The sequence below is a fragment of the Mustela nigripes genome, chromosome 12 (assembly GCF_022355385.1).
Source record: "Mustela nigripes isolate SB6536 chromosome 12, MUSNIG.SB6536, whole genome shotgun sequence".
Taxonomy (NCBI): Eukaryota; Metazoa; Chordata; class Mammalia; order Carnivora; family Mustelidae; genus Mustela; species Mustela nigripes.
This window is the reverse complement of record NC_081568.1, coordinates 41,045,362-41,061,100: the sequence shown is the minus strand read 5'-3', so window position 1 is coordinate 41,061,100 and position 15,739 is coordinate 41,045,362. Positions and strand designations below refer to the sequence as shown.

The following is a 15,739-nucleotide window of genomic DNA, read 5'->3' as shown; positions in this document are numbered from 1 at the left end:
AGGGAAGTCAAAGAGCTCATTCAAAATCACATAGCAACGACGCCAGGCCTGTCAGTATGGGTGCCCTCGGTCCACTGCTGTCACCCCACTGAGCAGAGCACGTGGCAGCCTCTCCCCCAAAACCCTTCCCAGATCTGAGGGTGTCACCTACCCAGGCCCGCTTCCCAACTTGGGAGTAGAGACGGGGAATCAGGGGACTCGGTTAATTTTTAAGGAAAGGCATTGAACTGGGGAGGGGGGGGCCTGGAAGGGCCTGGCCTCACTTTCATCATCTGCGAAATGGAAGTAATAGCATCTCCCACTCCAGGTAATTGTGGGAGTTCAATGAATGATGTGCATCTGTGCCCAGTACACGCTCAGGGCTCAGTACATGTGGGGTACTCTGACTCTGTTTACCATTCCTGCTGTTACTGTGGCCAACCCTCCGGAACAGTCAGAAGCGGGGGAGGACGGGGACCATTCCACAAGTGTGGACCCATGAACAGAGGAAGTGGCTGATGTGTCTGGGAAGATGGACAGCTGGGCTCACCCAGACCTAGAAATGCTGCCCACTCTGGGTGGATCTGAGGCCCAGCCAGGCCCTCTGGGGAGCTCCTTGTGGGTTCTTGGCTGATGGGCGGGAATGCCCAGCAGGAGTCATTGGCCCTCGGAGCCTTACTGGGGATAAGCCCCACGCTGCATGCCTCACATCATACAGGCTTCTCCACTGCCCCCCAGTAGCCCGCCTGAGGCTCCTCTCAGGCCTGAGGCCTCCCGGACTGTTCACCGCCAGTCTCTGGTTTCCTACCACTGCTCCCTGTCGCTGCTCCTGCCCTTTCTACTGCCCACCTGTCACAGATGAAGCTCTCTTCTACCGGGAAGTGCGGCTGCCGTTTACTGAAGCTCACATATGCCTGGCCTGGCCTTCCTAGCTCCTCCGGCCCTCACAGCGACCCCACAGAGCTTCTCCTCCCTCGACGACTCTGTCCCAGCAAAGCCAAACCCTTTAATTGTTTCCCATCACTTTTTTGGCTTTGAGGTAGAATTCAAATACTGTAGCAGTCATCTTTTTACAGTGTACGATTCAGTAGTTTTTAATAGGTTCAAAGGCGTGCAATCAGCGTTTCTAATTCCAGAACATTTTCATCCCCTCAAAAAGAACCCCCCATTCGAGAGAGCAGTCCCTTCCCAACTCCCCCCACCCCCTGGTCCCTGCCAACCACTGATGTACTTCCCGTCTCCAGCCATTTGCCTGGTTTCGATGTTTCATACAAAGTCATACAGCACGAGGACTGCTGCACAGAGCTGCATGTGACAGCATGTACTGGCCCTTCCTTCTTTTTCACAGCCGAATAATACTCCGTTGTGTGGCTACGCTGCATCTCACTTACCCCCACTCGTCCGCTGATGGACACTTGGCTTGTTTCTACTTCCTGGCAGTTATGACTAATGCCGCTGTGAACATGCGTCTGGGATCCCCACTGTTCTGAAGCCAGAACACCCTCGCCAAGGCCTTAAGGCTCCCCTGGCTTGGCCCTGCCGACCTCTCTAGCAGCACCGCACCCCTACCTTCTCCTCCCCGCCACGTGCCCCTCCTTTGTCCACACACAGACACGCACATGTGCACGTGTACACACACAAACATGCTGGGCCTCTGCCTTCACTATGCACACTTTCTGGGGAGCTCTTCCCATCCACATGCCGGCACACTCCCTTTATCCAGTTAATCCCTGCTCACCCTTCAAATCTGAGAAAAAGCATCATTCTTCTTAGAAAAGCCTTTCCTGCACCTCTCTCACTAGACCTAGGGCTCCAGTACTTATCACGGCTCTAACTTTACAATGATTCCCATGATTATTTTATTAATTGCTGTTTTACCCACCCCCAGGTTATAAATCTGAGGAAAGCAAGGACCAAGATTTACTTTTGCTCATGATTACATCTCTCATCTAGTACAATGCCTGGCAAACAGTGAATGAATGAATGAATGAATGAATGAATGAATTCTACTCATCCCCTTGATAGGGAGCCAGGGGTTGTTTATGGGGCAGGGATGAAATCCTCCTTTTTCCAGGTCCAGTCCTGACCAGGACACCAGTGTGGTCACAGACCAAGGCCCTGGCCTCAAGGGACGGTAGCCTCTTCCAACAGGAGGAAGATCAAAGCCCCACTCCAGGTGGCTATGGGAGGGCAAACCCCACCCCTCTCCCAGACTCACCTGGGTCACCGTTGGGAGAGAGGGGACAGGGGCTGGGATGGGCTCTGGTGCCAGGTGATGGGAGTCCTGGTGAGGCCCCTCCTGCCCTTTGATTTCCTCCTGACCGGAGATGACATGGTACAGCTCCAGTTTCCCAGCTGGTGCATACCCTCGATGTCCTACAGGACACGCACAATGTTATCTGGCTGCAAACCGCCCTTCCCATCCCTTTTAGTGGTAGAGGAAGTCAGCACCATTCGTGGATGTGAATGCCTCCAGCACAACTTCCCAACATGAAAGAGGACCTGAAAAGGTCATCTAGGAACCTCACAAACCCACCCCAAACCCACACTCACACTCACTGTTTCCAGCTTCTACTTGCACATCCCCAGTGACAGGGAGCTCATTCCCTACCAAGGCAACCCACTCTGCTTTGAACAGGGGTAAGACGTTCTCCCTCGGGCTGGTATGAATACTGCTTTCCTGGCACTGGTCCCCTTCCCCTCAAGCGGAGACCTAGAGTGGGGCTGCTTCCTCACTCAGCACAGCCTTTTGCAGAAGGCAGAAACTGCCTTTCTCTTCGCTGAGTGCCCCCAGTCCCCGCTCCAGTGCTGTTCTGCTCCCTATCACCGTGCCCGGCGAGCACCGCCTGAGAGCTTGCTGGGCAGCGGGACTGGCATTTGACTGTCCAGTCTTCATGCCAAGCCTCCGGGTCAGTACTGTTGTCTTCATCTGATGGCTGGGCCAGCGGAGCTCAGAGAGGCTCCGCTAACTTCTCTGAGATCACGCAGTTAGTCAAGTGGCTGACTTGGGATCCAAACTCAGTCCCCTTGACCCTAGTGGCCGGCTTGAATCCAATTCAGCTGTTTGTCAACTTGAGTCATGAGACTGCCCTTTCACAGTTTCTGCTGGATTTGTACCATTTTCTTAAATTTTTTTTTAAAGAAGGCTCGGTGCCCAGTGTGAAGCCTAACATGGGCTTGGACTCACGACCCTGAGATCAAAACCTGAGCTGAGATCAAGAGTCACACACTTAATTTTTTGATAAACTCACTTTTTAAAACTTAGACTTGTTCTACCAATAATATGAATAAAATTACGGGTTTATGAACTGGCTATCGTTTTTCTCATACGCAGAAAAATATTTCAGTGACAATTATGATACACTGCCTGAAGGGGAAAACCTGTCTGTGGATCCCTTCCCAGTGAGCCTGTGTGACCCTCATCATGTGGGTCACAGGCCCCTTTCTGGAAGACACTGCTGGGCCATCTCCTCTTGGTTTCAAGGTGCCACTTGCCTCCTGCCCAGTTACACTGGGGCACCCAGACCTGAGCAGCACATCCAAGGCTGGGACCAGTGCATGGGGCACAGGCAGGACCACACGTCTCTCGTTCTAGATGCCAGACGTCCTCCCTGTAGCTGGGATCCAAGCATGCCTTCTCTGCGTGTCTACGTCTTTGAGGGAGATGCTGGAGCTCTCTCTGCACATCTCTGTCTACCCCAAAAGTCTGTGAGGTCCGCAAGGCACATAACAGGTGCCTGATAACAGATGTAGCAACGCAGACTCACTTCCTCTCTGTGGCATGGCACGGGCCATGCTGAGCTGGCGGAGCCCCAAGCCCTGAGTTTTCACCTGGGTCAATTCCCATTGCAAATCTGCATAGCCAGCCAGACCCCTGCCCACAGCCAGATCTCCCCACTGGTTCCTGTTGGGGAGCTTCCCAGAGGGAGGGGAAGAGCCCCCGAAGCCTCACATACCCCCGGTGTCCACCAGCCAGCGGCTGCTGTTGCCTTTGGTGTCCTTGTTTTGAAGGAGAGCCACAACCTGGCCCCGCAGCAGCGTCAGGTCCATAGTCCCAGCCCCGCTGACGTTGCTTGTCACCTGGTACAGCTTTTCTGGGCCGTACCTGCTCAGGAGAGCCTGCACCTGGCGTTCAGCCCCTGGAAGGAGTGGCTGGGGGTGGGGGAGGGACAAAGAGAGACACAGGTGTCTCAGTCGGTGTGTCAAAGCTGGCTGCCCGTGCTGACAGCCAGGAGCCCTGCGCCAATGCTTCCTCTGCTGCCAATGGGCAGTAGTCGCCTCACTGACAGATTAGAGGAAGGACACACACTCTTAGGCTCCGAAGGGATCTCAAAAAAACCCCTCAATTTACCCTCTAAAAAAAATCCCTCCTAGGTCTAAGCTTCTGGAATTTTCTAAAATTCTATTTCAGCTTCCAGAAGTTCTCAGTTACAGAACTCTAGGATGGGGCCCTAAATTCTGGCCACAGCATCAAGCTGAATAACCCCACAGGAAAAAGCCCAGCACAGGTCTTCCAGCCCGAATGAGTACCAGGGCACCAGGCCTGACTCGTGCGGCTGCTCCGACAGCCGGCACGGGGTGACGCATGCAGACCCTCCCTCACGTGTGACGGAAAGGAGTGCTATCTTCTATTCCACAAGTATTTATCAAGCACCTACTGTTTACAAGGCACAGTAAGCCTTCTGAATGGGGTAACAGAAACGCAGAAGACAGTTCTGCCCTGATGGAAACGGCCAGCTAGCCGGGAAGAATGACTCAGGGGTGCTTTCCATGCATCCAAAAATCTCCTGGCCCTGCCTTTGTTTTCTTGTTCATTTCTTCCAGCAAAAGTATCATCAGGAAAAGACTCAGGGGTGACGATCCCTTTTTTGCAAAACAAAGAAGAAACTAAAAATATTGAATATAGATTTACTACAGATTCTCTGACTATATATGTGTGTGCATATATACAGCGCTCACATTCTATGTTTTAGTTTCTGGGGGAGGAGGTGCTTGGTGTAGGGAAAGCAGACAGAAGTGCCCTTCAGGGACGTCTGGGCAGAGACTCTGCCACTTTGCCATTACCCCTACTCCAGTGGGTTCACTAGTCAGGCTCAAGAACTAGCAGAACTTGATGTTTCTAAACAGGCCCTTAGGTGGATGTGGAGACAGGGGAGCTTTTTTTCCCCAGAATGGAGGTGTTACCCTGAGTGTAAAAGCTAGCCGTGTAGAAACGTTTGCCTTCTTTCTCAAGTCCGAGAGGCCGCGGGCAGAGAAGAGCCGCATTCCCCAGAGGGACCAAGGGGACACGTGGGAGGATATCACGAGGACTGCTTCTGTCCTGGGAGACCACCTCACTTCTGTGGGTTCTGAACCCCGAGCCAAAGAAGTCAGGAATGCGTAGGAGGGGTGTGGGGCGCTGGGTGGGAACGAAGGTGGAAAAGAGGAGGCATCTCCTCTCTTCCTGCCAGTTTGCCACACACCTTGGGTTCATGATGTTTCCATTCCTTTCTCTTGTTTTTCTTTGTTTTCTCTTTTTTTCTACAATCAGCATGAAATGCTTTTACAATAAGTAAAATATTATTATCTCAAGTAGAGAGAGAGAGGAGTTTCCCAGGACTCATCTGAGTGGCTGCTCTGCTCTTTACTTTCTGTACCTGTCCTCCCCCCAACACTGTAGGGCCCACGCCACCCCAACCCCCGTGGGACCTCTGGCTGGGACAGCCTTGGTGTGGGGGGGGGAGGGGGGGCATGGCTGTGGCCTGAGGAAGTGTCCGCTGTCCTCGGAGAGGGCCTGCATCCCTGATGGCCTTTGGCCTTCTCTGCATTCCAGTCAGGTGCACAGGCCACCTCTACGGGCCAGCCCTTGTGGGATGGGCTCCTTTACTTGTCTCTCTGGGTCTCTGGAGCCCCTTCCTCCCTTCTGGGGAATCCTGGCCCTGTTTCCCCACCCTTGACTTTACATTTCACATGGGACTGAACACACAGCTTCAGGAGTCTCGACTGAACACACAGCTTCAGGAGTCTCTCGTCCAGGTCTGTCCCCTGCGGGGCCCCCTTCTCCCTTCGGCTAATCAGCTCCACTTCCGACGTATGCTACCTGCGTACATCCTTCAAGTGCACCGGAAACATACCCTTTCCTTCTATTTTAGAGAAAAATACTTTACTCAGAAAAGCATCTGGCCAGCCAAAGTCTGTAAACCATAATGCAGCTGAAATGCTGTGTTTTGCAATTGAAAATGCCATAGCAAAATGAAAATATAAATGATTTATTATTCCCACTTTTTATTCACCCTGAATGCTGGTATCTGAAGCCAGTTCAGTGGGATGGTAAGGAAACAGAGTAAGCTTTTTTAAAAAAATGTGAAATTCCAGGTTTGGGGATGCTGATGTCACTTGTCTGTTATTATGTCTAATTGCACTTAATATTCTACTGTTCTTCTCTGATGTTTATTGGCCACGAGGAGCATGTGTGTAGGTGGTGTGAATCCTATCACCTCCTCTGGCTCACAGACAGAAAGAAGAGGAAAAGGGTACAGGGAAACCTGGGGTAAGAAAAGGAAACGGGGGCGCCTGGGTGGCTCAGTGGGTTAAGCCGCTGCCTTCGGCTCAGGTCGTGATCTCAGGGTGCTGGGATCGAGTCCCACATCGGGCTCTCTGCTCAGCGGGGAGCCTGCTTCCTCCTCTCTCTCTGCCTGCCTCTCTGCCTGCTTGTGATCTCTCTCTGTCAAATAAATAAATAAAATCTTTAAAAAAAAAAAAAAAAAAAAAAAGAAAAGGAAACGGGACCGGGCCTTCCCCCACTGGCAGGTAAAGGACTGGACAGTCTGCGGGGCAGGAGGGACACTTACTTGTGCGGTGGGAGGTGGCAGCACTTTCTCAAAGTTCTCTTGAAAGGAGCGAAGCTGGTGACCATTCTGGCCCAGGGTGTCCTCCACCAGCTTCCAAAAGGCTGGCTCAGAGAGGTGGTAGTGGGGCAGCTGTGGGACAGACACTGTCATCAGAGCATTCTCTGGGAGGAAGGGGACAGAAAGATTCGGGTAGTCTACATTCCAGCCCCAGGTGTGTGAAGAGGGATTTTAATGTCATCGTCAGCTGTCATGTGTGTTTGCTGACTGCCCTGCTCAGTGTCCTTCAAGAAAGTGTCCTTCTGTGGGAGTCTAGGAATATTGCCCACCGTGGAGCTGTGGCCACAGGGGTGGCAGGCACGGCCTCCCTTCTCCCATCTGCTGTGAGCAGTCCACGGACTAGACAACAAACCCGAGCAAGGCCAGGCAGAATCCTCCCATCACATTTAGAATATGAAGACTGAGAGCAAGAGGAAAACTTCTCTTTTAGATGCTGAGATGTAAAAACTGTCTCTTCCACCATGCAGAAAAAGGTTGTCCTGAGAATGAAGCCAGCCCAGACAGGGAAACAGAGCTAGGAGATGGAGAGAAAATCGGAGCCCTGACACTGTCTGTGCTGAATGCACCTGCCATGGGTTCGATCGCCTCCTGGGCCTCCCATTTATGCAAATCAGGATGTCCTTCTTTATGCCTCAGCTGGTTTGGAGCCCAAGGAGTTCTGAGTAATGCCGCATCCTGAGACCATGGCCTAGCTAGCCATCTCCTGCATTCTTCCCAACAACCAAGGAACGAGTAAGATCCATAGCTAATGGAGACCAGCCCTCTCTGCTTGTCACCAAGCTTACTGCTCTTGGGTCTGACTTAGAACCTTTCCCCTGCCCCCAGGATGCAGACTGAGGTTCTACTGTGCAGGCCTTTCCCAGGCTCCATGGGACTGGTCCAGGGCAATGGGCCAGAGGACACAGACAAGGAAGCTGGCACCAGTCCAAACAATCGAAAGGACAGGCCCAACCAGGAAAGACCCACTTTCTACTTTTATAAAGTTGATCTTCCCGCTGCTGGCCTCCAGCAACACTCCCCAGGCCCACACATCCCAGTCTAAACACAAGAGACCTGGCAGCCCTACAGACAGAACTGGAGGGTGGAAAGAGAATGACAATTATCTAATCACACCGACCCTCCGACTTTGGGAAAGAAATGCTTCTTTTGTCAGATGGTTCAGGCTTAATTAAATTCAAAAAGCACGTCTAAGACAGAACTCTGTACTAAATGCTTTGAAGGCCCAAAAGAATAAAAGCCTATCGTCTCAGCCCTCCTCAACGAGGAGAAACAGCTTCTTCCAGCGCCCCAGCTGAAGGCAGGCTCTGCGAAGCGCTTAGCACAGCACATCCTAAGGGCTGTTGGAGTATGTGCGATGGGGAGATGGGCTCTCCCAGCTGCAAGAGGGAATGGAAAGGTTCATTCATCCGTCACATATTTGGGGAGTTCCTACCTTGCACCAGGCATTGTGAAAGGCATAGAGGGCCTTGGGCTGGAGGCATTTCAGGCCAAGCAAGGGGTCTGTGCAAAGGGATGTGGTCACACTCAGAATCAGTGTCCAGGAAATGGGACCACAGGGTGGCCTGGGACAAGGAGCCAGGGGTCACGAGCGTTTCAGAGGAAGTTTCATGCAACACAGTGCAAGGGGGCGGCTGAGCCACGGACCAGGAAGCCCAGGAGACACTGTGTGCTCTGAGGAGTGCTGGACCATCCTAGGGGCCAGGCCCACAGTCCCTCAGCTCTGATGCTGACAGAGACAGACTTGAAAGCAGCTTGGTTTTCTTCCCTGGTCCTCAAAGCTCTGAATTCAAAGTTTGTCCTTGGAAGTTTGTCCAAACTTCTTTGCGATCCATATAAATAGATCTTTCAGCGGACAACTTTTCTACTAGGATGCCAAGCAGTGTTCAGAGCCCAGGAGTTGAGCTGCCAGGGTGAACTCCTGCTATCGGCTGTGTGGCCTCGGGCATGCTGTCTAACCCCTCTGTGCCTCAGCTTCCTTTTGGAACGCAGATGATGATGGTACCTACTCTCTACGGCCAGTGTGAGGATGCGCTGGGATAATGCATCGAAGGGACACACCACATGTTCACGAGGATGCAGCTGCTAGAAGTAGACACAGCAGCGGGAACGCCAACCAGAGACACTGACTCCCGACTTTGGGGAAGGGCCGGGCCTCTGTCACCGACTTCTAATATATTCCAAGGACGGGCCCCAAGGTCTGCTATTTTCTCAGCAGAGCCTCCACCGCTTCTGAATCCCAGAGCCCAGGAATCGCCCGGAGTCCCAGTTCTATTCTCGTTTACATGATCGGACTCCAGGAATGGGCAAATGACATAAGAGAGGTCCAGGAGGTCCCCATGGCCGCCTGCTAAGCACTGACGGCCTAATCTCCCTCCATGCCAGCCCCCTTGAACTGCTGGCTGCAGGGCTATGAGGCCCTGGCTACTCGGCAGAGGTGCCCCAGTCCCAGAGCCTTACCTGGGCCAAGCTGCCCTCCGCCCTCTGCAGCACCTGCTGTGCGAGGTCCCTCTGGAGGCCCACGAATGTGCACAGGATCTGGCCCAGCCAGCGCACGGCCAGCCGGTTCAGCTGCGGGAGCTCGGCCACGAGCAGGGAGTTGAGGGCCTGGTACGTGTGCCGGGCCTCCTGCTCCTCGTACGTCACGCTGCCCACCTCCAACAGCTTTTCTTCCACCCTCTCGAAGTCCAAGAGTTTGTCCAGACGCTTCCTGACCAGGTTCTGAGGGCCAGCCAGGGCTTTGGCCAGGGTGCACAATGGCTGCCACACCAGGCCTTCTAGCCGCTGCTTCTGTGGGGAGAGGGGAGCTCGGGGCTGGGAAAGGGAGCGGCAGAGGGCAGGCACTGGGGAGAAGGGGTTTTGGAGGGAGGTAGGACCAGGCGGTAGTCCCACCCCCACCAACTCGATGTGACCTCTTGCATGTTATCTAACCTTTCTGGGCCTCAGTGTGCCCACCTGAACAATGGGGACAGAGCATGTATGAGCTTAGCAGAGGGCCTGGCCCTTCCTAACATCTGTGTACAGATCTTAGGAGATTTTGTAGAGAGGGGTGACCACAAACACAGTCTTTGGGACTCAGATTCCATCTTGACACTGACCATGTGAATAAGCTGGGAAGTCGCCCTCCCTGTGCTCCAGCTCTCCCCTGCAGAGTGCTGCTCTTAGCAGCCTCTGCCCCGTACGCTGTGTTGTAAGGATTAATGGAGACTATAAAGCGTTGAGCAGCTTATCTGCCTGGTGGATAGTAAGGCATAGCAAACATTAGCTGAGGCTATTTTTATCAGTAAAATGCATTAATAATAATAATGTCTGCCCTGCTTACTGCTCTGGAAGGTTATGGGTGCAACAATCATATAAAGGGCCTGGCTTTAAGTCATCTCTACAGCCATCGTGGGGCTTGAACTCACAACCCTGAGATCAAGAGTTGCGCGCTCTACTGACCGAGCCAGCCAGGAGGCCCCTAAATACTATTCTCACTAGGCTCTACGACCTGCCTCTCAAAGGAAGGGGAAAGGAGAAGCTGGACTCACGAAGCGTGGGAAGGCCTGGAGCTGGAGCTCCCGCATGAGGCTGCAGTACTCCGGCACGGGCCCTCCAGCGATGTCCAGATCGCACTCCTGGGGCCAGAAGCGGAGGAAAGCCTGGACCCGGAGCAGACGAGAAACAGCCAATGAGGACCCACTGTGGCCATCCCACGCCTGCACCCCCTACTCTCACCCTACCTCTGGAGAGGCGGTCCAGCCCTCCACACCCCCACCCCGCGACAGGGAAGCACACAGCGTACTCCATCCTTGCACAGCTCGGGTGATTAGCGAATCTTCCTGCAACAGAACCAGCCCTTTCTCCCTAATCCAGCGCTGCCCCGACCGGGTATGTTTGCACGGAACCTCTGATTTCACTGCCGTGCCCATATTCCACATATTCGATGGATACCTGAAATCAACTAACCATTCCTTTTCATATCAGTGTATTTTTTTTTTTTTAATCACCTTATGACACTACTACCATAACGGGAAAACCAGCAGTAACTGCCACAAACAGGCATGTAAGAGTAACTGCTGTAAAAGCAAACAACGTCATTAAGTTCTGTCCGGACAGCCCCGCCGGCAGAAGGCTCCTGGCCCGAGACACACTGCGCCAGTGTTAAAAGACACACCAGCCAAAGCAGCTTTTCCTGCACTCAGGGGATTAAAGGAGGGGTCCCACGCTTGCTGGGGGACTCTATGTCATGTAAGCCTGCCTCTGGGGGAACACAGCTTAATGCTTTCAAATATCTGTCCTACCCTGCAAAGCCGGATGGGTCTCGCACGTGAGCCTGCTTCTCCGTCCTTTCTGGGAGCCGTCCCCTCCCGTCTCGCTGCACTATGACGGGCTCCTGCTGCCTTCTGCCCGGGGGGCCCAGGATGGAGTGGGAAGAAGCAGAGGGATCTGCCCCACACAGAGGGGCCTGCAACTATGACCCCCCTTGCTGCCCACACTTCCCGTAAGGACACCCCAAATCCCATTATCCAAAGAGCCCGTTATCCTCTGACCAAGCCGCTTTGTGCGAATGGCCATGACCGAGGACAAAACCACAAAGGGACGGAGTGGATGGAATGAGTCAGCGTCAATGACAACAGTGAAGGAGAGTTTGGGGACAAGGAAAATAATGTGCCTGTTGGCATGCAAACTGGTGTTCCTTTGGGCTGAATTCAGCCTGTAGAAATACATTTTCTTGGGCCTACAGAGTACTTAAGTTTTCATTAAATTTGCTGCTCATGTGGACACATCATGAGATATCATCTGAAAGTTTTTTTCCCCCTAAAACCAGAATTGGCTACCGTCGGGTCCACATTCCCAAACAGCAACGGCTTCTCCAAGTCAAGTAACTGCTGCCCCTTTAGGCTTTGTTCACCCATATGGTCAAATTCTAAGTATTATTATGCATTTAACTCTACTGAAAAGTCTCGTCAACAGCCTATTAGACACTAAGACTCGGACATGTGCACATTTCATGTGACAATATTACCTTCTTCACTTTCATAGGCACCTGTGTCACCTGCTCTAGGTGCCAGACTGGTGGGTTGGGACTCAAACCCCAGTGAATTTTAACCCTGCTCAGTGGGAACCTCACCCCGAGAGCTGTGGGTTGGGGAGCACTCGCCTGTGGCCCTTCCTCTGACCTGCGGCCAGCGACCCGGTGACCTCTTCCATTTGGGTTCCTGCAGCTGGTGCTTTTGCCAGCTTGTCGGATGGACCCCAGGCGTCCTGCCTGGGGGACCCAGCCCAGCGCAGCCCAGTCATCGTTACCGGCAGAATCCTCACCTCCAGATTATCCAGGTAAACAGCCACATTGTTCTTCATCTCGGTCACACACAGTGACACCCATTGGAACCTCTCTTCTAAATCGTCAAATTCCTTGTCTTCCGTCTGAGAGGAGAGTGAGATCTGTGAACGCTGAGAATATCCACGCAGGGAGGAGGCGGGGGAACACGTGGGCCCATCCATGTCCCAAGCTCTCACTGGGGCCCACCTCTCCGCAGCCCTGCCCACCAGAGCCTCGTCCTTCAGCCCCAAAGCTGAGTGGGATGGTTAGAGGCAGTGAGTGCTGCTTAGTGGTTTGGTACTCAGATCACAGAGTAAGATACGCAAGCGCAGGAGTCCTAGGTCCTTGGCTGTGTGACCTGGGGCAAGTGTTACCCTCCTTGAGCCTGTTTTCTTCAGCTGCAAATGGGGTAATAAAAACACCTACTTCATTGTGCTGATCAAATAATGCCTGGTCTAGAGTAAGTGCCCCCAGCAATCTGAGCTGTTCCTGGGAGCTATTCCAAGCTGGTCCCTTGCCCATGCCCAGAGGTTAGCTTTCCTATCTGCAGAAAGTGATGCTCAGCAAAGGACAGCACAGGGTGCCCTGGAGAGAGCCCCAGCCGGCTCTTCGGAATCATGTGAGGGTGACAGCTCAGCCCCTACTAGCAACGCATGTGGAGAGGTCCCTGCAGCTCCCTCAGCCGCCACCTCTGACAGGAGTCTAAGCCACCTGCTCCACCCACAGCACAGTCCTTCCCCTCTGGAAGGGCTGGGATGCCACCCTTCCTCCGCCCAGGCTCACCCTGGGCACGAGCCCGGCCTCCTGCTTCAGCAGCTGGCTCAGCCGAGTGGTCTTCTTGGAGAGGGTGTGCGTGTTGAGGCGGGCCAGCCGCTCCCGGAGGGTCAGCTGCTCCACTCTGGCGTACTTGGAGGCTGCAGAAACAGAGGAGAGGGAAGGCACGGGGACCAGAGCTGACCCAGGAGAGCAGGCATCCCGGACACACCTGGCTAGGCGTCCGCTTGGGCCCTTGTCTCAAGCAGCACACCCGCTCCAACAGCAGCACGCAGAGGGCGAGACCTGGGCTGGCTGCAAGGTATGAGGCTGGCTGAGCAGCCTGACTTGGGCAAGGTGCCCCTTCCTCAGCCTGCTTCCTTATTCGTAAACGAGACCAGCCACCCCCTGTGCTTGCTCGGAGGATCACAGAAGACAGTGGGTTTGAATGGACTTTCTAAAGGAGGACTCAAGGGAGAGATGAGTTGCCGGAGGCCCCAGGGCCCGTGTCAGCCAGGCCAGGCGGGGAACCATGAAGCCCCATTCCCGGTGCAGGGCTTTCCACCCCCGGCCTGAGTCTGAAAGCCGGCTCTGCCTCTCACCAGCTCTGGCATCTGGAGGGAACGATCAGAGCTTTCATTTGACCTGACCGTGACATGAGGCTACCGGGGCCAGTCTCCAAGAGCAACAGTAAGGATCAAACCAGATAAGGAATGGAAGACGTGTCACAGGAGCTGGATTATCACTATCATACCATCCAGATGGCACAGTGGAGTTTGCTCTCTACCTGGGACACTGCCTCATTTCCCAAACCTTTTTGTTTTAACAACCTAAGAGACAGAGTTTCCCGTGCACTAGCTGGCCTTCCCAAGGTATGTGTACACACACACACACACACACACACACACACAGAGCTCTTGGCCTCCTCCATATTAATTTCTCCTCCACAGTATATGCAGTTGGTTTGCACGGGACTGATCTTGCTTTGGTTCAAGGGGTGGGTGCTAGCTGGGCTAAGCCAGTTCATATAATCTCAAACTCCTGATCACAGTGATTGGTTCCAAGAATTATACATAAGCCAGGCCCAAGCCAAACAACTTATGGCATTCCCCTAACAATGGTAACTGGTTCAGGGTGAGCACAGGACCCAAATGGGTCCTATCAGAATGACACTCCAATCTAATTTATGACTAAGGGGTGAAAGATCCCTGCAGGGTGTGTTATCAGATGTGAGTCTTAGAACAGCAATAGCCATTTACTACTATGAGGGAGGCCAGCCTGGACATGAAGTAACACACAGTAAAGATCAGAGATGAGAGAATTTTAGGGAAATGGAGCCAACACCCTGATCAAACCCTACCTAAAGTCCATATTACCTTTGGACTTGTGGTTACATGAGCCACTACATTTCCTTTATTAATGAAGATGGCTTGAAATGAGTGTTTTTGTACCTGGAAGCATTCTCACTGATATAACCCCTAAATCCCCCAAGTCCTTACCCACTTCCTTGCGCCTCTTGTACTCATTGATATTGGTGTTCACGTCCTGGAGGGCAGAGACAGCCCTCTGAAGCAGAGGGTAGGCACTGGCATCAGGGACTGTGTTCTCCAGGATTTTCTGCAGCAGCAGTGGGTACTTTGTAATCCTCTGAAGAGGGATCACCAGTAAGAAACTCAGGCCTGAGGGCCCAGCTTGTGGCCTGAGGGAGAAGGCTGGCATTAGGTAGGGGAAACCCACTGTTCCAGGGAACAGGAGCCCTGGGCTCTAGGTCCAGCTCTGCCTTTTAACTCGCTGTGTGATCTCAGGCAAGTCACCCTCCTTACGTGGTTCTCAGTTTCCTCATCTGTAATGCATGAGGTCTAGATGCTAGAGAGGCACTGCTAGTTCTCACTGTTCCGGTTTCTGGGTCCTGGTTTCCCATCTGTACTAAATGCAACGGTCAGTTCTCGGTCCTCCACTTCCCTGGCCTGTCAGCAGCAGACACAGCTGACTTGTCCCTGCTCTTAAAACACTTTCTTCTTTTGGCCCCAGAGATGCCTTTTGCCCGGCTTTCCCTGCTCCGTGGGACACTCTCTTGGCCTCCTCTGCTGGCTTCCCTCCAATGCCAGAGTGCCCTTGGGCCTTCCCTCCCCTCCACTCCTTCTCTTACTGACTTCATTTAGTCGGATGGCTTTTAACACAGCCCCAACCCAGACCTCTGTTTTCCCACTTCTGTTCTGAGCTCTGGACTCACACGGTCAGCTGCCTACGTGACACGTCCACCTGGCTATGTCCTAAGCTCAACTCTGTATGTAGGGCACCCATTTGACATTTCATGCAGTAAAATGGTTTTGTGGCTTTACCAGTTGAAAGTTCGAAAAAAAAAAAATCACAGGAACTTTGTGTTTATAGAGATGCATTTAAAGTACTTAAGGGTAGAGCTGCCTGGGTGGCTCAGTGGGTTAAGCCTCTGCCTTTGGCCCAGGTCATGATCTCAGGGTCCTGGGATCGTGCCCCACATCTGGCTCCTTGCTCAGCAGGGAGTCTGCTTCCTCCTCTCTCTCTGCCTACTTGTGATCTCTCTCTCTCTCTCTGTGTCAAATAAATAAATAAAGTCTTAAAAAAAAAACTATTTAAGGGTAGGGGGCACCTGGGTGGCTCAGTTGGTTAAGCCTCTGCCTTCAGCTCAGGTCATGATCCCAGGGTCCTGGGTGACTCCTGGATCAGGCTCCCTGTTCTCCAGAGAGTCTGCTTCTCCTTCTGTCCCTCCTCCCACCTGTTCTTTCAACCGCTCTCTCTCTCTTTCTCAAATAAATAAGTAAAATTTTTAGGGAAAAAA

The 15,739-nt window shown here is 53.0% G+C and overlaps 1 protein-coding gene across 4 annotated transcripts in view; it reads right to left on the bottom strand.

Annotated features, from left to right (window-relative positions):
* ARHGEF37 (Rho guanine nucleotide exchange factor 37) overlaps positions 1-15,739 on the bottom strand; it is a 73,446-nt gene that overhangs the window by 24,239 nt on the left and 33,468 nt on the right. For all 4 annotated transcript variants that reach the window (XR_009407400.1, XM_059417140.1, XM_059417139.1 and 1 more), the window contains exons 5-12: positions 14,421-14,620; positions 12,952-13,082; positions 12,168-12,272; positions 10,394-10,504; positions 9,324-9,653; positions 6,810-6,938; positions 3,936-4,131; positions 2,198-2,355 (exon numbers count right to left, since the gene is read on the bottom strand). Coding sequence is in view for 3 of the 4 variants with exons in the window: in XM_059417140.1 (XP_059273123.1) it covers positions 2,198-2,355; positions 3,936-4,131; positions 6,810-6,938; positions 9,324-9,653; positions 10,394-10,504; positions 12,168-12,272; positions 12,952-13,082; positions 14,421-14,620 (1,360 nt within the window). In the remaining variant the exon portion in view is untranslated. The remainder of the gene's footprint in view (positions 1-2,197; positions 2,356-3,935; positions 4,132-6,809; positions 6,939-9,323; positions 9,654-10,393; positions 10,505-12,167; positions 12,273-12,951; positions 13,083-14,420; positions 14,621-15,739) is intronic.